General features: G+C 42.6%; 1 protein-coding gene across 3 annotated transcripts; it reads right to left on the reverse strand.

Moving 5' to 3' along the window:
- Positions 1 to 1070: 1070 nt before the first annotated feature.
- On the reverse strand, positions 1071 to 25095 carry zfyve28 (zinc finger, FYVE domain containing 28). 3 transcript variants are annotated; one of them, XM_035168425.2, is made up of 14 exons: positions 24682 to 25095; positions 11043 to 11183; positions 8572 to 8709; positions 8171 to 8373; positions 7920 to 8009; positions 7715 to 7804; positions 7522 to 7623; positions 5900 to 7435; positions 5617 to 5712; positions 4517 to 4680; positions 4311 to 4427; positions 3298 to 3399; positions 3086 to 3189; positions 1071 to 2943 (listed from the first exon to the last, which is right to left on the reverse strand). In XM_035168425.2, exons 1-14 carry the CDS (start codon positions 24715 to 24717, stop codon positions 2812 to 2814), a joined length of 3051 nt encoding a protein of 1016 aa, XP_035024316.1. In that variant the 5' UTR covers positions 24718 to 25095; the 3' UTR covers positions 1071 to 2811. The 3 variants fall into 3 exon arrangements, with proteins under 3 accessions (XP_035024316.1, XP_035024315.1, XP_035024317.1); XM_035168424.2 differs by having other exon boundaries at positions 3298 to 3402; positions 24682 to 25094; XM_035168426.2 differs by lacking the exon at positions 5617 to 5712 and having other exon boundaries at positions 3298 to 3402; positions 24682 to 25094.
- Between the last annotated feature and the right edge of the window lie 236 nt (positions 25096 to 25331).

Here is a 25331-nt window from a genome sequence, read left to right on the forward strand (position 1 = left end):
GATGTTGTATTATTTTTATTTGATGTCTTTCATTTTAGATTATGTATTACATCATTAGCTGTCGTTGATTTTAAATGCTATTGTATTATTTTGCCTGTTGTTTTGATTTAGTTCTCTGTGAAGCACTTTGCAACAGCTGTTTTAAAAGGTGCAACATAAATTAAGTTATTATTATTATTATAAAAGTCATAAATTGCTGCTGAATCCATGCCCAAAACACATAATGATAATTATGTGTAGATATAATAACATATGGTTCAGAACTGAACGGATGGATACCATTATGCCAAACTATAAACATGTGCTGCCACCTAGTGGACCTCACGGAGACCAGATAATTTCCCCATCATAACTGCAGAGATTCCCCAGCAAGATCAAGAACAGTTTAAACTCATTCGATGTTAAAAGCAGAGCTGTTGTTTTTGCCTCTAATGCTCTAGTAAAAAAGGTTGTAGTAAGTAAGGTCACGTATGTTTTGTATTGCATTCCCAAAATGTTACACAAGTTTTCACAGGCTGAATAGTCCCCATGACTAACCTGTTTCTGTGAAATCATTAGAGTGACCCTTGAACAATATGGAAACTCTGAATGTGTCACTATAGTTCCTCATAAAATTCAGTTAAGCTTTGTGTTGCTCATCAGATGAGTCGGCCCACACCTCCTACTGAAGTGGCAGGAAAAATACGTAGATAAATCGCTGCTAAAATAGTCCCAGGGTGTGAATTTTTACAGAACATCCAATCAGTTAATATTCAAATCAAAAATATACTCAACTTTAATAGAAGTGTTTGCTCTGGGTCTACAATCAATTTACAGAAATAATATTCCTGCGGTCTGGGACAAACAAAATCACATTTGAGCTTAATTTCTTAAATCTAAAAACCAGGAGAAACTGGTATCTACAGTCTAATCTGTTGATAAATGAATTCAAACCAACCTCATAGCTTGTGAAGATATATCTCATTGTGACGTTAAAAGTTTGATTATTGGACTATAATATTCAGTAGGTTGATAAATCAAGGACCACAAATCTTTTGACACGAGTACAGAGGAGACAGTATCAGTCAGTATCTTTTAAACAGGAAAAAGTAATTTATTTCAATATACATTGCATTTAAAACTATATAACATTATTTGTTTGTTGAATATTTTACACAGCTTTTATCATGGAAATGTACTGTAATTTTACAAAATAAGACCAAGTTCTGAAATAATAATAGGATATCCTGCCCCTTAATTTAATATGATAATGATTCCTTGTTTTCTTTCTTTTACATAAAAGTAATTATAGCTTCATACATTATATTTGTTCTTTATGAAAGAAAAAAACAACATACCATTTCAAAGTGAGTTAATGAGTTCTTTGACGAAAATAAGATTTATCCAACAGTAGTTAGTGATTCTGATGATGTAAAGCCTGAGAAACTGCTTTGAGTCAGAGCAGAATGGACATAATGTGATATCAGACTGTTGCTGTTTCACTGGTCACTGCAAACCGTTCAGATGGATGTTAAGAGCGTGGAGGATAAGAGGAAGCAGATTCAAGAGCGAAAAGGAAGTCAGATGTAAATCTTGTTGGTCTGGAAACCGAATATTTGTTCCAGCCCGACAGTACCACCGGAGCCAAACATGGGAATAACTGGGTGTAAACAGAATTCAGCACAGCTTCGCTCTGCAGAAATGGCCTAAAACTACAATTTAAACAGCAAACGACCTGTAAAGTGTGCAGAGCCACTGTAGTTCGTAGTAATATTGCACTATAATAAGTGTGAGGAAGGGTAAACCAATAGGGCAATAATTGGCCTGTAGTGTGTAGGCAAGCCCCTGAGAAGGCTGATGGTTCAAAACAATTTGTTCTCATCATGGTGATGACGGCACTGAGCGAAGAGAGGACAACTCTCCACTAGGGGGCCTTCAAGACCTGATAGTGATGACTGAGGAATTCCTTCTATCTATCTCACTGTACAGCGGAGTCCCCGGAGAAAACTTAACATGCCATGGTGCAACTGTAAAAGCAATGGGCACAGCCCATCACCATCAAGAGCTGAACAGTCCTTGATGGAACCTAGATTCATTTCTCAAAGTGGTTCAGAATTACACATTCATTGACATTAACACATGAAGGAATCTCAATATAAAAGCCATCTGTTTTTCATTTTTGCTTCACTGGGACTAGTAGCCTGGTGAAGGTTGGTTTCTAGTCCCCATACTTGGCAATCATTTACTGGAGACATTTTAGAGTGGCTATTACCAGAATTATCCTTATTTACATTGTTATCATGACTTACATTCTTTTGAGTAATCCGAGTCCCGAGGGAGCTCTGGCACAAATGTAGGAAGCTCGCTAAAGCATAGGAAAATATTTCACAAGTCCTTTCATTTACACCTAAAGCAACAAAAAACTAAGTGTTTGTTTCTGATGTTGTGTTGCAAACTGCTACAGAAGACTGTTGCACAATACTAGTACAAAATGTGTTATTGCCCGTTCATTCCCTTTCTTTTTTTGCAACGCTATTATCAAGACAGGCATTTGTGAACCATTTGTATTGTCTGGGCACAGAAAACCAAACCTGTGGTTCCCACTGAGGCACCAACATCTCTCAGAAACAGATCTCATCGTCAACACTGGTGACTGGTCTCTCTGCTCTGTCGTCTGTAATGCCTTACTCTGAAGCCTTGCTTAGCAGGAACAACGACGACCATTTAAGTTGACCAGAGCAGTGTAGCATTTGCTTTGTACACAGCTGTGGATCTGTGTGTTGCATATGATCTTGATGTGGCGGACTGTGTGCTTTCTTTGAAAATATGAGGTCAGATGCCGGCCTTGTCGCTGTAGAAGGGCGTGACATGGAACATGAAGCAGTGTGTGCACACCCTGACGGGCTTCACCTGGCCGTACCGGGGCAATGGTGCTGAGTGGGAGGAGCAGCGAGAGCAAAAGATCTGAAATGAGACAGGATATAATGCATCAGTCAATGTCCGAATGCTTATGATGTTGGTGACTAGTCATCTGTTTCAGTAACAACACAATCAACAGGATATTCTGCCACCTGCTCTCCCTCAGACAGGAAGAGAGCAATCGTACCTTTCCACAGCTCCTACAGTGATGCTTCCTGCGGATGACAGTGAAGGGAGCCTTGCAGGCAATGCAGGAGTTGCAGGCTTCATCAGGGACCCAGTCAGGAGGGTCTGCACAGAGCCAAAACAGAAACAGTCAACACAGAGCAGGGTTGCTGAAGGAAGCGGAGAAAATGAACGGGCTCACATTTCAACTAAACTGTGTGCAGATTTGCTGACCTTCAAACTGGCCTTCCCTCGCCTTGGCTGCCAATTCAGATGAAGAAATGGTCTCTTGACAGAGAGCACAGTCCTCCAGCACAGCACTATGCAGCACAGGACCTGCTGCACACCACAGAAGAAGACATTTCATCCACTATAGTGGCACAACAACAAATAATACTCAAGGAAAAATTTGATGAATCCATGGATTCATTTAAAAGAAATTAGATTTTGCATTATTCTTAGATGAGAGACACAGAACTGAAACTGAACTGATGACTATTTTAAGCAAGCAGTTTGTTTGTTTGTAAACAGGATTAGACCAAAACAACTGAACCGATATACATGAACATTTGTTGAGGGGTGGATGTGAGATAGAATTAAATTAGCGGATCATGACCAGGTGGCGAATCCAGGATTTCTTTTTTATTATGGTTAGGGAATAGTTCATGGATCTTGATTTTGAAAAAATCATGCATGTTTAGGGGACTGATATTTAAGAGTTTGTGTGATATCTTGCAGATCCAAATAAAAATCAGGAGTTCGTGAATTTAAATGTTTCATAAGGGGACTCTTGGGCCTTGGTGGAGGTATACGCTCTACTGAGTGCCATTCTAGGTTTGTATAGTTTCATGAGACGGAATATGGGTCAGTAAGAGGCAGTTGAAGATATATTACATTACTTTTTTAGTTGCAGTAAGGTTGGAGCCACAGACTCAGGAGTTAGAGCAGAATTAGAGCAGAACTAACCAGAAGATTGGTGGTTCTATCCCCTGCTTCTTAATGGAACCCACATGCAAAAGTGTCCTTGAGCAAGACACAGAACCACCCTGCCCCTGGTAGTGTGTGAATGATGAGTGGAGAGGAAAAGTGCCAGGTATAGAAGTGCTGTATGAATGTGTGTATGAATTACATGAGTACTGTAAAGCGCATTGAGTGGTCACTAAGACTACAGAAGTGTACAGTCCATTTACCATTATATTTAAAATGTAAATACAGTGTATCACATATTTCCAAGACATGAGTCTCACCTTTCTTTTGCTTATCTTCGTCTCCCACCTCGCACTTGGTTGCCATGACTTCAAACAGAGTCTTCAGGATACTGCGAAGGTCACTGGCATAGTTGGTCTGCAGCTGATCAGCAACACCTGCATCACACACAATAGATATTAGCAATAAATAGGGATAAATAGGCAGAGAGGAAGGCGACTAAGAGAGAGAGACAAGAAACGTTTACCTGATATGCAAACAAAGAGACGGTGGATCAGGTCACTGCTGCTGTGGAAGCGTGATCGGATTTTGTTCCTGGCGGCCACCTTGGCGTCTTCCAGAGCCAGCTGGATCTCTCGATGGTCTGGGTCCTCTGACGTCCCCGAGCTAGGAGTCAGACTGCTCGCAGGGCTAGAGGTGGTGATGAGGAACAAGGGAGGGATTGTCATTTCTTCTTTTTCCACATGTGCATCCACTTTTAACATATTCAATTTATATTTCACCAATAAGAGAATTCCTCTTTAAAAAAAATTATAGATGAATCCAGAATATTGTGTACGTGAAAATGAAGAAAATGCATAATCCACTCCCTGGATATTTACCCACCACCTGATTAAAAATTAGTAGTGCTTTAGTAGAATGAGCACAAAAGGTCTGAGGGGACAGTTAAAATGTTTATGCACACTGTAAATCTCTGCTATTATCTTTAACCATACTGTATTCACACAGAAATCACTACTTGCACACAGGTTTAGTAAAATTAAGGTACGATCACTGTCGAATTTTCAGTAAATACAAGGTTTTAAGTTTAGCTAACTTCACCGTCTTTCATTATGTAGAGTCTGTATTTAAATGTGTGACTGGCCTCTGTAAATACATCCAGCGACTAGAGCTGCAGTAGATCAACCAGAGTGCACCTTCAAGTGGCAACTGTAAAGTTTCATTCTATAAAACATCCTTTGCTCAGATCAGCTTTTTCTTTGAAAGGAGCAAGGCTGGAACTCACTACCTGATCACTTGAAATGTACTGCAAACTTCAGCACTTTTAAGAGAGCCACCAAATCCTGGCTATTTCAACAACAAACTCACACCCATGTTCAGTTTGTAATGTTAAATATAAATAAGTAAATCTACAGTCAAACACAGGAGGCAGATTAAAGTTGTCATCTGTCGCTCATAAGGGAAGAAGTGACTGACACTTCAATCAATCTGAACAAAGACGAGAATAAAGCCTGGAAATGAACAAAGCCATCTTTTTTATCATTCACACAAAGACTCAGTTAGTTAGGGTGTGGGCGAGATGAGACACTCACAAACATATGACACTTTTCATGAGTGATTAGTTACCTGGGCGTATATGCACTGCTCGACAGACTACATGTGGTGACCGACACACTTTCACAGTCACTACCTGACACAGAGCTGAGGGGAGAGTTCTGGAAACTAAAAACAACCAAATAAATAGTGAAATATGGCAAAATAAAACCAAATACAGAATAAATTATGAATACACAAACACAACAGTGGAATAAATCAAAATACGTGGAGCTCATGCTTCAAAAAGGAAAACTTGAGGACAGATTACTCAGACATAAACCAAAAAACAGTAAAAAAATTACTTATAGCATACCTGGAGCTCCTCCTGCTGTCGTCTTTGGTGTCCCTCTTCTCTTTAGATCCTGGCTTATCTTTATCCACCTCCTTATCCCTCTGTCGGCCTCCACTGGCCTGCTGCCTCTTTTCAGTCCTCAGCTGGTGGTTGCACAAGGAGGCTCCATCCCCTCCGCCAGACCTACAGTCCTGAGCGTGATGCCCCGGCCCTGGAGCCAACACCAGGCAATTCTCACAGAACTGGGAGTTTGAATCCTCTACCTGCGGTTCTGCAGATGGTGGAGTCACCTCGGTCCGCTCACCCTTACTGTGAGGCTCGTGACCTCGCGGGGGCAGCATACATGCAGCAGACTGGATGACAGTGCTGGGGACTGCAGTCTTAGAGTGTTTGTCCAATCCCAGGGCGATCCCTAAGCCGAGTCCAGTGGTCTCAGTGGTGATGGCATCCTCGTGGCCATCCTCACAGCTCCCACAGCAAACACACGAGTTAAGCAGGCAGTGAGTGGCCACCAGAGGGCTGCAGGGCTCAATTTCAGAGGGAGTGGGCCGCTGAAGCAGCAGCTTGTCCACGGCCAGTTCTGTCAAGCTCGGGGAGCGAGGGTTGAAGATGACTGTGGCAGACAGCTTCATCCCACCCATACGGTGGGCGATGACCTCGGCAGTTTCAGAAGCTGTCCCCTCTAAACCCATCTCCCACCCATTCGTGTAAGGCAAAGGCTCTGAGCCAGGAGCGGTGGTGCATGGTGGGATCTTTGCGTTGTGACAGAGTGTGTTCTGGCTGCGTGGCTGTGGGCATGGCTGCTCTGATGGGGTCTCAGAGTACCAGCCGTTCCTTACTAAGTCTGGCCGCTGTCCCAGCTTGCGTTGCATGGGACGAGCAGAGTCTGGTGCTTTTAAAGGAGAGGAGACACAACTACAGGCCTCTTTTGAAATGCTGGTGATGTTTTCTCCTGCTGCATCCAGGTCGTCCATGAAGAAAACCCTGTCCTCCTCCTCTACATAGATGCCTGTCCTTCCCCGGCTAACCAGAAGCCTGCGGCAGGGAGACGTGTCAGTGCTGGAAGCCCCACTGGAGCCTCCATCCTCTCCTCTCTTTGGATTCCGGGCAGGTGACTGACCCTGGCTGGGGGGCGACAGCAGGGTGGACATCTCGTCTCCTACAAGATACACCATCATGTTGAGCTGCTCCAGTTCCTCCTCGTCGTACTGCATGGAGCAGGCCAGCTCAGCCTCCTCAGCCTCCTCGCAAAGCAGGCCCTGTTCCTGCTCCTCCTCTCCCCTCTCCGTCTCCACCTCCTCCCAGCCCTTTTCCACTTCCGCCAGCTCCTCCTCCTGGCTGGGACACACATACAGAGCCAGATGCTCCTGCTCCCCCTCACTCTCCCCGTTGGAGGTGTCATTAGCGTTGCTGCAGGATGACTGATTCTCTTGGACCGGTGCTGGTTCACTGTTTGCAGCCGGCTCCTGGCCTGTGGACAACTCCCCATCCTGAGAGATACACAGGTTCCTCTCCAGCGCAACCAACTCCTCTTCAGTCAGGGTCTGCAGCAGATCTCTGCAAAGGCATCATATGGTAGTTTAAAAAAAAAAGTAATAAGTGAGGAAAAAAGATGTGTGATGTTTAATCCTCATGGATTGTACCTGATTTTCTTAAGTAAAGTGCGAAAAGGCCGGAAGAGCTCAGACATGTCCTCTGCTTTTCGGTGTAGGTTGAGAGGCCCCTCTGAATACACAATCAGCCCACTAAAAATATGTTTAAAATTCTGTAAGAGGCTGGGAAAGAGTAGACAACAAAGAGGTGGGCGGGAGACTGGAGAGGACGGGCAACACTTACCACACAATGGCTAGTCTGGGAATTGTAAACATCAGTGCAGGTTCATAGTCATCGATCATGTCCTGCGTGAGATAGCCCAGTTTCAGAGCCCTGACATGACAGACAGAGGAAGACACAACAATTAAAAGAAAACACTTTGCATATTATTTAGATTCTGGTTCAATCCAGATGAAGTCGGTATCTGTTTATGCCTCTGTGCCCTCACCTATCCACAGTCTCACAGAAGAGCACAATCACCTCCTGCTGTACATAGTATTCTTTGGGAGACTTCACAGGCACCATGGCTGACACATAACTGGCAATACAAGAGAAGGAGGAGGAATATAACTACATTCACAGGTTTCTTCAGTGTTTAGTTGTTTTGGCAAACTTGCACCAAAAACATACTTGAGAGGATGAGAAATGTGAATTAATATTGTTGTTACAATTGCCAATAATCCCTTGTCCTTAATTTACCTGAGCTCAAACTCAGCAAAAAGGCTGTCAAAATGTCGCAGTGCGTCCTTCATGCGGTCTGTGTACAAGTTGAGATCTCTCAGGGCCTGGTCTCTGGTGATGTTGCGAACCTCCTCCAGGCTGCGAGTGAGGTCTTTAGCCAGAGGCCTCATCGCTATACTCTCTATCTCCCTGTTCATGATGATGGAGCCGGCAGCCAAGCACTACACAGGGACATGCACAGGATACATTTTCTAGCCTTGTACAGAAGATTCAGCTGAGAAAATGGTGGTTACAGTGGCACACGTGACAATCAAGAAACAGCCCAATTGTTAAAATGAAATAGTCTAACTTTGATGTGTGTGTTTATGCCTTAAGTAAAGTTGTTTTCCTACAGACTGATGCTGGAGGGAATACATTACCTCAGCCCCAAACCACAGCTGCCCTGCCAGGTTGTCATGACGAATCTCCTCGGGGAACTTGACACAGAAGTCTCTGTTGGCCCGGTCGTTGGGGATACATTCATCCATGATCTGATTGATAATGTTCAACACATTGTCCTGCAGATGAGCACAAGAGTGTCAGAAAAACAAATTGAACAAATTAGTCGGAGGGACGGACACGAGTGAGTGAAAATCTGTTCCTGAAAACTCAGTGTTCATGGTGATTATCTAATGTTGGTTAATCTCAGTTCCATCGCCATTGTATCGCAGCCATTGTATCGTTAGATTGGAGAAGTACATGAGACCATTATGGGCTTCACAGCTACATTCTCCCTCAATAAACATTAAACAACTAAAGCCCATAATTCCAGCAGTGAAAATGTAGTATCACACACAGCAACAGCTAATCAAGACTTATATGCCGCTGGCATGTACAACAGCCATAACAATGACATACAATGAGCCTTTCAGTCAACCACAGCTGCACGGTGCACTGTAATCTTGTCAGGCACAGCACTGCGTCTTTCTCTGCTCGCCCCGAGGAGAAAGATTAAAACGGTTTGAGAGGGAGAGCTTAACCACCGATTCCTTTATGGCTGCCCGCAAGTGTCCTGGTCTAGTCTGAGTACAACCCCACTGTCGGTGAGCGTCTCCCAGCTGGGGACACCAGTGATAACCTTCACTGCTGCTGGTTCCCAGTCATCCAGGGCCAGTGGCTGTGGTGCGGTACCTACTTCTGGCTCCTATTTTCTCTCGCTCTTTTCACTGTCTGTCTCTGACCCCTTTTCTCTTCCTCTGTCTCATGTGTATGCCATCTTACTCAATCTTTATCCATCTTACTCATACACACACACACACACACTTCCCTGCTCCAGCAGGCCGCACTGTAAGAACAGACGTGCCAACATAATATGAGTAGCATGCCAGCAACCCCCACAGAGGCCCATGAATAGGAGCTGATAGCTGTTGTGGCAGGTTCAAGTGCAAAATTTTGGCTTGGGTGCACTTGCCTTCTATTCTTGGGGCCTCTGGGCTGTGGGATATAATGCTGCTTAATTCATTCTCCAAAGTCCATGAGCTACGCTACTGTTAAGTCTCTTCTTTTAGCATCTAAGTGCTGAGAGTTTGCTGTCAAACATTTCTATTGCAGCTTGTGAAATAATAATAAATCAGAGAGTGATATGAGGGGCAGACAGGCAAATCCTAACAAGGGCTGCTCATTCACAACTTCTGAAAATTCTCAGCATGAGAAAAGAAGAACACAGCATTGAAAAAGGAAGACGAGAAGTAGAACAATTAAAAGAGAAAGAAACAGTCAAGATAAAAAGGTGACAGATTGGCAGAGGGTGGGATGGAGGGGAAAGAGACAGAACAGTCGGGGATCGAGCAATGACCTTATTAAGTGGTTCTCCCCCGAGTGCCTTGGCGGTGGGGGGAGGCCAAGGCACAACGGGCCAAATGACGACCTCCCACCACCACCTCCAGCTCTCTCAGCATGAAGCAGCATAGCAGCCCTCACTCACCTTTAGAGCTCCTTTCAACCCTGAACTCTTAAAGATCTCAAAGCTCAGTACTCAATACTCAAATCTGTATCGCTGTATGCAATAATCTACAATATCTTATTATACTTAATTTGTGTTTCATTTAGAAGTTACAACAAAGAGACTGAGTTCAAAATAAATTCTTCTTCACAACACTTGCTCACTTCACTTTACCTACAGTAATAAAAACACCTCTTTCTCAAGAAGTTGCTCTTGTAACCATTTCCTATTGACCCACATGACACATGGCTCTGTGTTATGGAGGCCGAGAGGAGTGTGTCCACTGGCTGCTTCAAAACAAAGTCCACTTATCTCACATTATCAACAAACCTGCTGGATACAACAACCCGGCCAAAGCAATGTTTGGTAAAGCAATCGTCACATTGTCACACCTGCATCCGGTAAGCGACGATAAGGGTGTCGGCTATTTTTAGCTTCCAGTCAGAAACAACGGTCGAGCCAGGTGAATATGAGAATAAAAACCATCTCAAATAAACACGTATGAAATTATGGATCAGAGTCAAATCCAAGCTGGGGATTAATTTGTCTCTATTTGGAGGCGACCAGATCAAGGCCAGGCCGAATGGTTGTGGCACATACCACAGGTGCAAGCGCCATGAGCAGCAGGTCCCCGTTTGACTCCGGGCCATTCTGACCATTTACTGTGTTTCATTCTCCTTCTCTCTCACCCGGTTTCCTGTCTCTCTTTCACTGGCACTATCTTATAAAAGCCCAAAAATATACCTTAATGTGTCTATATTCCAACTTTAATTCAGTTAATGACTGTTCTTATGTTTAATTTACAGTGAATTGATGTATACGTATAAATAGTGATTATCACCTATATTCAGTGAAATGAAAAGCACATCAAGATTATGACTTTGTGTGTGTTTGTTTCTCCCTGCTGACCTGACAGGATCGAAACTGGTTGACCAGCAGGGTACATCTCTGAGGGTCCTTCCTGCCGTCGAGGCTGTCCAGCTCCGTGGCCACCTGGTTCAGCTCTTCATCAGCGTAGTAGAACTGGGCCAGGAGCTGAGGGTCCGTCCTCTGCAGAGAAACACATGGAAACACGGGAATGTCATAATAGATACGTGTGTTGCTGTTAATGAGAAACGATACCAACTAGAGACCGACTGATATATCGGTTGGGTGATAATATCGGCCAATACAAGCCTTTTTTTCTTGTTTGGCATCAGCCCTCAAAAAGAAATATGGGTTGGGCTCCAATGCACAAACGCATCAAAGCACAGACTTTTATGAAAACAGAATAGTATTTACAGAGGAAATAACAAAATATCAAAGCATATGACTTTTTTTCATTGTTATAGGGCCGTTTTTTTTACATTTACACCAATTTCCCAAGCAATAGATCAGGGATCTTAATGAGAAAAACAAAATCAGGCACATTTATGGGACTGATTGTGTGCAAATTGGTGCAGTTTAATTGTATTTAAGGGGACTGTTGGGTCTTGGCGGAGGTATGCTCTCTACCGAATGCCATTCTAGTTTTCATGTGTGTTGCTGAGAGGAATTATTGTGTGCACAGTTTGGAGCTGTGCATGAGTGAAATACAGTGTCAGGCATGGACAGCTGCAATCTCTAGAAAACACAGCTTGATGCTTTGGTGGAATTGGCAAGTCAACACATGAATTACGCACCATGTTCAGCCGAGTCTCCTGGAAACAACAACACTGTGCTACTACGGCACTGTGGTGTTAACAGGTCGAGTATTTATAAGCACAGATTCTACCCACTCCAATCATATGTAGCCAGCAGGGAATGTTGCTCTTTTAGTAATCCTCACCTGCTTTGGTAAAATAAACCAGAATATCAGGCAAATAAACTGAAAGAGAAAGACATGTAGTGGAAGAACTCATGGCAATGCAGCAAAATACAGAAAATCTGTAGGAACAAAAATAAAAATCAGGTAATCCAGGCATTGTATTGGCCAGCTAACCAACAGATTGGTCTTCCTTTTGTTGAGATGTTCTGGTTAAGTAAATGCAGGTTCATGCATACCCAAATTTAGTATAGGAAGGTAACTGATATAAAAATGGCATTAATCCTGACAGGAGGCGTTTACGAAGGTTAATATAGTGTGAAAGCTCCCCAGAAGAGCAGGTTTAATTAGAGAGCCCGGCCCCGGTAAAGGATTTGTGTCATTATCTCCCACCATGCTCCCCTCGGTGTGGGGGGGAACAGCACAGCGCAGCAAATCACTCTGCTGCTGAGTGAAGCACATGTACAGCCACAACACACAGGGTAGGGAAGAGACACTGAGGCGAAGGAAAATGTAAAGACAATAATTCATTATCCGTATTGCTTACACCATTGCTTACAGCTAAAATACAAGATAATGGAGCTAAAACTACAGGACGATTAAAATAATGTTTTTTTAAATCAAGACAAGAACAAGCTATGTCTGCACACACACCATTCTGAGGAGGCCTCATGCCATCCAAAGGTTAATGGTTTTGAAAATGGCGACCACATGCCGAAGTGCATCATCACAAACCACAAGGACCCAGTGACGGCACAGGAGCTTTAAAAGGACAGCATGACTGTGCAGACTGGAAGAGGGGGCGAGCTACGCTGGTAAACAGGCTCATTTGCCCGCGGAGCGTCGGATTTCTGGAAGTGCTTCTCACGAAGTCGAACTGAACACTGCTATTTACCGAAAACTCTCTCTCTCGCTCTCTCGCAGGACCTTCTCCCTAAAGTTTGCAGCGCTTCCTGTTGCGTGATGCTCTCCCCTTGGGCCCGGGCCTCCTCTCTCCGAATATAATACATGGTGCTGTTCCCTCGCTCTCTCTCATTAATAATGTAAGAAACTGTGAGGAGACAACACTGAGATAAAACCTGGGGTACTTGTCGCATTATTTCTGTGAGGAGGAAAAAATATTCTCCACATTTTTTAAGGTTATTTGGAGGACGACGTACAATAAGGCACAGTGAGAGACTAAATCCTTATTGAAATAATAACATGTTGGGTGATTTTGATGGGTGATAATTAGAGATGTTCTGAAACCATTTTCCCTTTCTCCTTGCCAATTTCAATACCTGGACTATCGGCGGATTCTGAGTACCGAATCAATACCAGTGTTTTAACAACTTGTATAACATATTTCAACAGCTGTATGCTACTAACTCCGTATGAAGTGATGATTGCTATCATTGTTGTATGGCCTGGCTCCGGTTTAACAATTTGACAAACAAATATTTCTGCTAGCTCTTGCTAAAGCTACACTAACAGAAATCATTTGTTCTTTGCTGCTCTAACAACAGTACTTGCCAGTGGCAGTACAGCCAAACTGCTGTTTTGGTGCAGTGAAGAAGTAGCGATTTCCAGGAGAAGAAAATTTAGGTTTTATTTGGATGAAACTAATATACTTTAAAGATGTGTACCAAATCGGTAGATACATTTGCCACGCATTTCCGAAGCAGATATAGGAACATTGTGAAAACTTCTGGTATAGTCCTTTATATATGTGATACTTGTGTTTTCACCTGCCTATGGTAAATCTGAGCTACAGCTGGGTGAGTTACAGCAGCTCTGGGGTGGAGCAGAGGAGCATTTCTTGCTGAAATAAAACTCAACTTTGTCCCCTTTCTTGTAAATCTGAATCCCTCAGAGCAAAGTCTACAAATATTCCTGCACTTGTTTTTCATGTGTGTGTTTCTCGATGCCTCTGCCATGTCATGTTTACTGAATAAACTGAAGGAGCAATTCACAGAAGGCACCTAATCCCAAAAGAACTAGTGTGTATTACAGCAGGCAAATATAATATTTCAATCTTCTCAAGTGTTCTTTCTTAACAAGGTCACATACATGCTCTATATATAAATCATCTGTGAGGAATAGGAACAGACAGCCCCAGTATTATTGCAGGACAAATAATAAAACCAAAGAGTAATACTCATTTCTGCATTTGGCTTTACTATAACGGAAACTATGTGGGTTTCTTTAATGCGTAAGCTAATGGGAAATTAATAGAGGAAATCTGAATTATACACAGATACCACAAATTGATGTATTTATCATTGACATCCAAGCTCTCTGAACAATGAGAAAAGCAATGATGCCATCAGTCAGGACGTAGATATGACCGGACAAGAGTGAGCGAGACTCTGACACAAATGTCATGATGACAAAACAGGAAGCAGGGGTGGGAGACAGTGAAGGACCTTTTTCTATCCGAGTCGCAACAACACGGGCCCAGAGAGCGATGGCATTCATTTACAGATTTCTGAAGCCTATAGGCCTCCGCTGACAGAGGAAGAAAAGAAGCGTTTGAGACAGACACCATCCTATAGCCTCCTCCTGCTGCATTCCTCACACAAGAGGGAACATTCCTGCACCACTGCATCATGGGAGAAACTCAAAGGCAGGCAATGTTCAAGACATGGTGATTTAACTTTTAGATAGGCAGTGATGCTTGACAGCTTCTCGGTTCAAAAGTTGGGTGAACAATGGAATAAAAATGTATCCAGTATTAGAAGAAAGGTGCGAAAGACGTAAGTCAGAACTGACAGATGACTTTTTTTCATTCATTACAGTTTTCTACTTCACCCACATTTCTGACGGGAGCTGGTTGCAGCGACTCTTCCCAAGTTCAAACTTTGCCTAATTACAATGTAAATGCTCACTATTTGAATATTTACGTCAAAAGAGGTGGAACTACACAAAGTAGTTCTTAGTAAGTATGGAGTTACAGGGAAAATGTCAGGTGTAACTCTCGCAGCTAACAGAACCAACTGACAAAGCTGATATTTCAAGATAATATGTAAAGCGGTTTTCAGTCATGCCCTGAAGTCCGGACATTTTCCGGAAGTTATTCCGGAGGGGTTTTATGTGAGAATGCAAATGTTCATCAGCTCCAGACATTTTCCTGTCAGCCCCCTAGTAAAATGTCAGAGTGAGCCTATATGCTGGAAGCAGCAGGAAAGTGACGTGCGAGTGAGAGTGTTGATGACATTTTTAATACTCAATGGACACCAAACTGGAAGAATACAAATATCTCTGGTTGAAAAAGAGGTGACATACATACAGACGCAGACGAAGAGATTAGAGAGATTTTGGCGATAAAGTCCAATGCCGGTGACGATGTGCTGTAAAGATAAACATGCGATTTCAGCCGCCAGATTTATACTTCATATCCTGCCTTGCATGCTATAACCAGACGCCATCCCTCACATTAATGTTCCAGAAATGTTCCTGTTGTTGTGATCACATCTGATCCCGACAAACGCCTACTGCTGTCTGCATAATTGAAAGGCAAACTCCGGCAAGTGTCCACACCCAATTATCTGGACAATTTGGCGCAGTTCATGTTTGAAAATAGCTCAAGACTAAAAAGGGTAATGGACTATGAACACCACCTGATATTTGATAAATCTACTGTTTATTAACTTAGTAAACTAGGAAGTTTTATACCACATTTCACAATAAAATACAAAAACATACAACTAATTAATTTGCTTTACATGACCAGCATTAGAGCAGCTGCCTTTGAGACACGAGGCTCTTAAAAGTCATGAAATACAGACTGATCCTTTGACTGAGATTCAGATCTAAAGCCTCCAGTGGTAATATTTACCCGGTTACACGGACTATGAGTCAGTGATGATGTTAGACTCTGCTCTGAAAAGGCCATCTCTCCGTTGAAACATCTGCTTACATAACACGGGTTAACACAGAGCACAGTCTTGGCTTTGACATTTACTTAACAAGTATGGAGTAAATGGTTAAAATAATGCTTTTAACAATATCCTGTGACTATGACATCCATAAACCTCCATAGTGAGATGTTTTTTCAAAAAGGTGACAAAAAAGGAAAAAAGATACAAGTAAAAATCATATTAGGAGCTAAGAGTAACACCTTCCTATGGGGGTGTTAAAACTGTTTCAGCAGTGTGCATAGTGTAAACATCTGGAGATCTGACTCCTGGACTTGCGAGTTGTGTCATCATCACCAATGACGGCTCTACCTTGCGCAGGAGGAGGAAATGATTCAGCAGATTCCGCTCCTGTCCCCTGTGGCGTGCCGCTCTCCTGTTATCCTCCCGCTGTCGGTTGTCCTGGGTGCCCTCTCTCTGAGATGACTCAAAAGAACTCTGTCCACTGCGGTCAGAAACCCATAATTTCGGACTATTAAGCTCCCATACTTTCACACAGAGTGACAATTACTGTTAAGCCCCCTCAATCATGTAACTCCACAATGACTCTGAAATTTTCTGTCCCCTTTTTGTTTAACATTGAATCAATAACCGGTGATGACAGTGCGATTCTTGCTGAGACGGGCCACCGTGACTTTTCATCATCTGAGCCAGCTTTTTCCTTCAGCTGCTGATTCTGGGCTTCCATTCAGACTGTGCGGACGACAGAGGCTGCCCAGCTAATGCTTCACGAGCATCCATAGCATCAGTGGATGCACACCGAGCCCACTTAAGGGACTTATGAGAAACCTTGCCTCTGCCCTCTATACTCTATTCCAGGCTCAATTTGCTGCCTCCTGGCTGCCTTCCAAGGATCAGAAGCAAATGTTGTGGAGGGTAAACCAGTTCACTCTGCTTCATCCAGTCAGTTGGCAGACTGGCCAAAAAGCAGCCGGATACAGTTCATCACCTCATTCATTATTCAGGGCTCAGCATAAAAGCCCCTGCAAGAGTGAGCCAATCGTTTTTGGTAACAAACAAGGGAACTTACTCAACCATTATTTATATTAAGTTTGGTAGAATAAAAAGTATAATCTCTCTAAGAATGTGGTGTTGTGCTGAAGCAGGTTTACTTGTGTTGAGTCATTTCTTTCATGTTCAGCTTGCATCAGGAGTTTCTTTCCTCAGCCCTGTGTTGTTTTCGGCAGATACAGAGCTGTTGAGTTTTCAGGCAAAAACTCAGATCTTTAAAAATTCTGGTTGCACTTTTAGGCTTTCTGAGATTTTCTGTTTAAAAATCCTGCAGTTAAATCAACGGCACTAATCACAGAGTGCCGAAGAGGTTTCCTACACTAATGAGCTGAGAGCTGGAGTAGACATCTGACTTAACTCAGTTCATTGACTCAGTATTCAGAGTGGTCGGCCCATCTGGACTGATGGCATAATCTGTTTGCTTGTCCCCTCTCTGAAGGTCTGCCCTAATCTGGCATTTGGACCTGTGCATGTGCCTGACACATGATTTAGGAGGACAGGCAACACAGTGGGGCATAGAGGATTTACGTGGCTACAAGGCATGTACAGGATCCCGTGATGGTCGTGGTAACAACTGGGGACACCCTTCTTCCCACCAACTGCCGGGAAGTTCTTATGCAAGAAATAATCTGTTTATATAATCTAGAACTGGCTGTAGTGACGTGGCTACAGAGGGGAATGAGAATTTTAGACCGTTTGAAAGGAGTGTGTCTGTCCTGAAGATAGATGGAGATGCAACTTCCCCCCTTTACACAAAAACACCAATAAGGTCTCTCCATATTCAAGAAAGTAAACAAAACTTTTCCAGATCTGCCCGTTTATAATAGAATAATACCTATTAGCACTCTACATATGCCTGATTCCTTTCTCATAATTATCTCTTTATTACTTAGTGATTACCACCACTCCAGCGAGTCTCAAGAAAATCAGGTGAGTAGTATTTTGCGTAATCCTGCTGACATATAAACAGCAATGAAAACCTAACCTCCTTGGCGAAGGTAATAAACTCAACCTATGCACTGTCATGATACCTCCGTGCGATTCTGACCCACGTCCTCTCACCACTGCTGATAATGAGCATGACGCAAGAGTCAGGCTAATTGTGTCCACATACATACAATATTGTGGACCGTGACTGAGAGCTGGCAGGGCCCAGGCTGTCACAAATTACACACAGTGAAAGCTGTTGATGGCCACAGTGTGTGTGTGGGCAAACACATATTTCTGATAGCTGTCTGCAGAGATACAAGTCTGCAGGCTTGTGGAACTGGTTCGGTAATTACACTACAGACACCTCAACCTAACAGGGGAGGAGTAAAATAAGTATCACTAAATGAATAAATACTGTAGTAATATAAAAAGCACAAGTAACTTCTAACTTGCATCGTTGCAGCTTCAACAGGGTTTAACCCATTATAAAGCTTTATTTTGCCCCTCGTGGCATCCATCCCACTATATATTTTAGCAAGTGAAGAAACTACTGTATCAGTATCTGGAAAATCCACCAACATCACATAACCAAGTACCCTATACTTTCATTCTCAGCTAATAATACCAATTTGTGACATATTTCAAAAGATGCCGCTTGCTCCCACACTCAAGTTCGTCATTACCGATAATTTTCTGGTCATTCCCCAGCAGCACGACAGAAAATGTATAATATCAAATTCTGATCAAACCTGCAATATAATAATAACATACAAAAAATAGGATGTTTATAGATACATTCTTGTTTCAATTAATTCAGTATAGGATTTCTAATCATCCCTACATGCCCTATAATTTAATTAGAAGAAACACTTGTGCTGCGATAGAGACCTCCTCTCATCTTATGTCCTGCAATCTTTACCCAAGGCCAAAACCTAATCTCAAAAATACAAGCCCACTGTTCCCCATCCACTTCTAATTTCCCTGCCTTCCTCCCTTGTTTGTAAGAAAGAGCCCAGAGCAGGAGGGTAGCATTTCATTTTCTGGCTCTTCCCAAAGAACAGTCGGACTTGCAGTATAGACGAAAGGGACCATGATTGCATGTTTTATGTTCATCAGCAGTGACAGTATAGAGAGGAAGAGGATAGCCATTATCACCAATCACAAACGAGGTGTGGAAAATGAGTGCAGCCTCTCATTCGATTCTCTGTGGTGCCTTTAAATCTCACTCTCCTTCCACAGCTACTTTCCTTCAATCATCGCCTTCCCACACCTTGGACATCGAGCCCTGATCCCCCCCGAATCCTGCAATGAATTTAAAAAGGCCCTCAATCGCCTGGCCTGTTTCAATCTGCACTAGGGTCAGCGCTCTAAATCCACGCAGCTGACACCAAATCAATTACCGCATGGTGGGTAAGCAGAATGGGACTTCCCCAAAGATCTCCAGCCATGGGCCTAAATATGAAGCCACACTGGCGGCTGCTCAGCAGTTTGCTCCTCCATCGACTCGGTGCCAATCCACTCTGCGAAGACAAGCCCCTAATTGCTTCGCTTTCTCTCGGTTCTCCTGCTCGCACGTTAGCAATATACACAAACAAAAAGGGGGCAACGATAAATGAATAGACGACGGCAGGGCCAGTCATATTCTGCGGAAGTGGAACAATTTCACCACTGAGGAAATGACCAGCCGTGATTCACCAGTTTAGCGAACTGCTACAGAGTTTTTTACCCATTATAAGAGAGGAGCTCTGATTACAATTTACAGGGAAAATAATCATCTACATTCTTGTTATATATAGTTTTCCTATTCACAAGAATTATTCAATAGTATGACATGAGTTAATACCAAAAGTACTGATTATCTACTAGATTAATCATTGAAAATTGTGAAAAATGCCCATTGCCCATCACAACTCGTGTGATTACTTATTTACCTGGTAACTATTAGAAGCTTAAACCATCAAGTACTGGTCTTTTATTGGTTGATTGAACATCTGAAAATGTCTGAAGTTTTTCACTGTTGTTTCCGCTACAGTCTGTAGATCACCTTTTTTGATACAAATATGATAGGTGGCATATAAATAAAGAGAGAATTACCGGACTACACAAATTTAGACAGGAGATCACAACTTTAACTCTACAACTACCTATAAAATGTATTTAAAAAATTATCAGGTATTTCCAGTGATTTTAAAATAATATGTACCTCTATTAGCAGAGATTGTTACAAAAAATGTGTTGTGGGTTTTCATAAATTTTTAAAACAATTATTGAAAAATTGAAACCTCAAAAACCCTGATGACACAGACTTCACTTTCTACCAAGATTTATTCAGCTTGTAATACGACATTTAGCCGTTTCTGCTGTTGTAACCATGTGTCATCCCCACCTCTTCATATACGAATATTTCTTTTCAAAATTAAATACAACGGACACATTGTGAGTAGGGCCCACACTGGCAGCAGAGGCAATACTGGCGCCTGAGAGGATGATGAGTAAAATTAGGGGGCTTTGTTAAAACCATCAGCTGTCAACAAGACTACTCTTCTTTTCTGATAATGACGACAAACAGCTTTAAAACATCTTTTATGGTGGCCTGACAATGATTTAAAAGAGGTTAAACAATTATTTAGAGCCAAACTAAAATTTTAATGATACATAAAATTTTGAGTCATATCAAATCGTTGTTAGCCTTAAATTAAGTGTGGTTGAGTTTTGATCTGTTGGTTGAATAAAACAGACATTATGAAGCTTTGATGGGCATTTATAACAATATTGTAGCATTTCATATTTTTCAAACTTAAATATAAGCAAAAAACAAACATAGGTCTTTTATTTTACTACATATTCAAAATTAAGGAGTACGTAAGAATAAATTGTTAATAAATACAAATTATGACTAACTTTCATGAGAAAAAAGTTGGAATTTGCAGGAAAAATTAAAAGGTAGCACTAAAAAAAAACTATTAAAGTTGAGAACTTTTTTATGGTCACAAGTGATGAGATTTTCCACCATATCATATTTTTATTTTAATATTTTTTTCAAAATCAAGATTTTTCTCAAGTGAACCATCAAATGCTGGATAGCGTTATCAAAGTAGTCAGTCACTGGTATATTACATATGCTCTAACACTTACCAGGAGCCTACATTGATACACACGCAGGGATATCTGACATTTTGATAAGGAGGGGTGTAGAAAGCATCAGCTGCCCACGCACTAAACTGTCCGAAGGGGAGTGGAGGAAATGAAAGGCAAATTAGCAGCATCCTGCAGATGGAGGTGAGCGCGCCCGGCCTGATGCGAGCTGCGAGCCCATCACACTGACAGATGAGGTGGTGTGGAGCTGAAGGTCAGCTTGTGAATGCCTGATGAAACGACGAGCCAAAAGAGGACGAAGTATCACAGGTTTTAGCCTCCTCACGTCTCCCTCTCTCGCCATTCGTCACTCCGCAAGTTCGCAGCTGATGAATGGGAGGCGAGGAGACAGTGGCCATTTTGCCTGCTCGGAAACCTGAGCCAGGTCTCGTCTATGTTTGGGACAGTAGGGATGTGCAGTGGCCCAGCATACTTCTCCCCTGATTCCAGCCTCTCTTAAGCCTCTTTTCTTATCTTAAAACTTTTTCCACCACATTGTGCAGCCAATGAGCAGTCAACTACAACTAAACACCCGGAACAAGTATAGGTATTGTAGACATTTGGGAAGATAAATACAAACTGCTGACACATAAACCGGCTAAACCAGCTTTAATGACGAAAAGGAATGTGAAAAGTCTCACTGTAAAGCACTGTATCCTAACTTACAGTTCTCCTTGCCTAACATCCTTAAAGAAGCCCTGAACAATCCATTCTTGCACTTTGACGACAGAGCCAGGCAGAATATACAGGTACATTATGCACGGAGCTGCACACTGCTCTCTAACACCCGGGGAAGGGATTGTGTAGCAGGGGCAAATGAAAGTCCTCCTCAGTGGACAGGGCTTATCTGAGGAGCTAAAGAGCAGCTCTGGAAATATGAATAGCTCCGCATCAGTCAAGGGAGCATGCTGATTCAACACTTTTCTATCTGCATGGGAATTTAGTTCAATAATAAACAGCTCACTCTTAATGAAAAATGACAATACTACGCTGAGTTCAACAATAAATTCCTGTATACGCACTTACGCAGGTTGGGCACCTATTTTGATCACAAAAATATGTATGTCATTGTCAAGCTTAGCTGCTGTTCAGTTACAGGAGTACAAAAGTGATCAGAAGCCTTTCATTACTGTTGTCTTTTCATACTGATGGCCATAATTACCAAGGCTTTCAGCGCTCTTCTTCTCTTGGCTCCTTTGAGGCAGAACTGGTCATTTAAATCCCACAGACTTGGGTGTGTAATTCTGCTAATTCCTACCACGGCCCGTGATTCGGCAGAAAAGCCACTGATGTAACAGCTCAGCTCTTCAGAAGCTCATTCATGGATGTGACAATGCTCCGGTGAAGCCCCAAACACTTGGGCCTAACCCCAACAATGGGCCAGGAAAACGCTGCGACAGCACACGCGGTTTGACAGAGAAAAGGGGAATGACGCAGGTGCGTGTGTGTGGTAAAGTGCAGGCGGAGAACACATAATCAGAGGTTTTTCATCTAAGCCTCGTCTGACACTACTGTTGCAAACGCTCAAATTATAGCTGTAACGGCAGCTGACTTATCAATGCATTTGTATATGCTGACAAACTTGTATTTACTATGCCAGGAAACACAACTCTGACTTATTTAACAGGCTGTCTGTCCGACCGTATAGTTTCCTCCATTTCTATATAAAACAAAAAAACTGCTTCAGGGACTCGACATGAACAGCAGTTATGTTGCAAGGTCAGCCTTTTATGTGCAGTGCTTATACCAATATACTGAAAAGATACAATGCGTTAAACACACCGACATTTTATTCAGGCCTTCTTGCTCTGAACGTGGGGGTGTGGACGACAGCGGAGAATGTCACACCTTCAGTGTAAAGTACAGAAAGTTTGGCGAGTCGATATTTTCGTTAAAATAACCTGGTGTTTTTATGTAAATCTTCTGCCGTTGATAACAACAACCTTTTTGTACTCATCCCCAGAAATGGGCCGCATTAGAATACCATGTGGAATGAGTGGTGTGCATCATTTTGTAAAGGGCGTTAAATGGAATATTAGCTCGAAACTGTCTTCCCAGTTAATAGCAATCTTACTTTCTGTAAGAGCATGATTGGGACTGTTGGGACAGGGTGAGGTGCAGATATAGGCTGTAAACCCACATAATATTTATTAAATTTAAACTCTTTCACGGAAGAGTTTCTCAGTCCATCAAGGGGACATAAGGAAATTTGTGACTGTTCATTTACATACTACTCTGCAGAAACGCTGATGTTTTGTAATGATGCAGCACTAATAAATAACTATATATTGATCATTCCCAGCCTGCCTCAGATTTACACAGTTCAGTGAGTTCAACATTGAGCCGTTCACAACTGCTCTCCCTGAAAATCTACAAGTTAACAAGAATGGCCTCCCCGGAGAAACATTCACACTCACTCGTCCCAAAAAGTGCTGCAGACGACATATATTAAACTGTTCATTTAACAAGGCGATCGAGCCTTCAATACTTCCTCTGCTGTGTCAGGCCTGTTTCCACACTGTGAGCCTGATTTAAAGGAATTACAGCACATCCACTACAAGAGCTCACTCCAGAAAGTCTGACTTCAAATAGTGAGGATGGAGCAGCATCTGATTTGATGTGTTTTGGAGGCTTTTGACAACCATTCATGCAATTTGGGCCGAAATGTACAATCAAAAAACGAATCAAATACTGCACAGTTGAGACAATGCAACAACTTAACTGCACAGTTAGAGAATTTTTAGTTTTTTAAAAATCAATAAGTCCTTTCAGGCATTTATGAGTTTAAACATTTCCCGCTTTACAACTCTAAGGTTCTGCTGCTTTTCGTTTGTCTAATCAAAAATTTTACAATCAGTCAATATTGATAATTATCACGATAAATGTCACATTAATACTTCTTTTAAGTTTAAAGAGTGGTTTTGAGTGAAGGTTGTGGTTTTATAAATCAGAGGTAGATCAATTATGCCTTAAACCTGCTCACCCTACTTTCAGAATGCATAAGCAACATATCGATATATATTGAACCTTTGTTATATTGCTATTGATGAAAAATGTACTCCGATAATTGTTGATATAGTTTTATTGCCTAGCTCAAATTGAACCTCTTTGGACATCAGACTATTAGACAGACAAATCAAGCCAAGTGATTCTTGGGCTTAAATAAATTGTGCTGAGCATTTTTCAGTATTTTACTACATTTGTACAGAGTCAACAATAAATCTGTGAATAGAGGAATGAACTTGGAGATTAATTACCAATGAAAAATAACCATTACTTGAGTCCCAAATATGCTATAGACTAATTTACTTTAAAATCAATAAATATAATTTACATTATTTCAATCATTTCTGTATTTGTCACCGTTTTTTCCCCCTGTTGCTGTCATTTTTGCTATGAATGATCAAATCATCATTATGAAGACATCCCAAACAACACGTAACAATGAAATGAATGTCTTCAACACCAACTGGGATGAATGACAGTGTCAGAGGTAAACAGCGGTGAGTCAGTCAGTATAGATTCCAGCTGTTACATCCAGATTAGCGCATGAAAACAAAAGCAGCAGCAGCAGCATCATCCTCATCCACAACAACAACAAAGGGCTCAGTGATACAGTGGCACATCAGGCAGGGGCTAACGTTAGCGGCCAGATGTGTGAAGTGATCGGGGGCTAGCGAGCCTCACTCGCGGGCTGTCTGGCTAGCTCCGTCCCAAAAAATGAAAAACAGAAAAGAAGCTAAGCATTAAAACAACATGACAGACCGCGGGGAGGACACCCGAGGCAACTTACCTTGGGCTTGTACAGCCACTTCCGAAAGCGGTTCATCGTTCCCTCGCCACCTTCCTTTGTCACCGACCCCTCCTCTCCTCCTTCCTTTCCTTCTCTCCCGTACCTGTGTGTGTGTGTGTCTCACTCTGTCCGCGGCTGCTAAATGCTAAGCTAACGCTGCCGGAGCCTCCACAGCGGAGGACGTGTAGAAAAATAGCACGGTAAGTTGAACCTGAACGCTTACAGCAGCGCGGCTCCGGGGGCGCACAAAGGAGGAGCCGTCCGGAGACTTGTGCCCATCGTTCCCCCCCTGAATCCCGAGCTCGGCTGCCTTGTCTCTCTCTCTCCCCCCCCTACCCGCCCCGGTCACTTCTCCAGCGAGTCCCGACGGCACAGACGAAGCGGAGCGGCGACGGTGCGTCTCGGCTGGTCTCTGCCCTCCTCGCTCTGCCCCCTGGAACCGTCACGTTGACAACATTCACCTCCCACTTTCCCAGGAAATGATGCCTTCACGGGCTGCTGCCAAAATACCGACCTCCCACTGCCGCGATGGGAAGCGCAGACAAAACAGACCATGTAAGCATGACTGGAGATTTTTTTTCCCTCCCCAAATCATTTTAATTTGATTTATCCCCACTCCAGGTACATAAAGATTCATTCATAAAGATTTT

The sequence above is a fragment of the Hippoglossus stenolepis genome, chromosome 10 (assembly GCF_022539355.2).
Source record: "Hippoglossus stenolepis isolate QCI-W04-F060 chromosome 10, HSTE1.2, whole genome shotgun sequence".
NCBI classification, from domain to species: Eukaryota; Metazoa; Chordata; class Actinopteri; order Pleuronectiformes; family Pleuronectidae; genus Hippoglossus; species Hippoglossus stenolepis.

Bases quoted from the DNA above. Each gene is read 5' to 3' on its own strand.
- zfyve28 (XM_035168424.2), bottom strand. From the start codon at position 24,717: ATGAACCGCTTTCGGAAGTGGCTGTACAAGCCCAAG. The intron at 4,681-5,616 runs GTAACTAATCAC...CACCACCTCTAG, and splicing joins AGCAGTGCATATACGCCCAG to CCCTGCGAGCAGTCTGACTC. The intron at 3,403-4,310 runs GTGAGACTCATG...TGTGGTGTGCAG, and splicing joins CGAAGATAAGCAAAAGAAAG to CAGGTCCTGTGCTGCATAGT.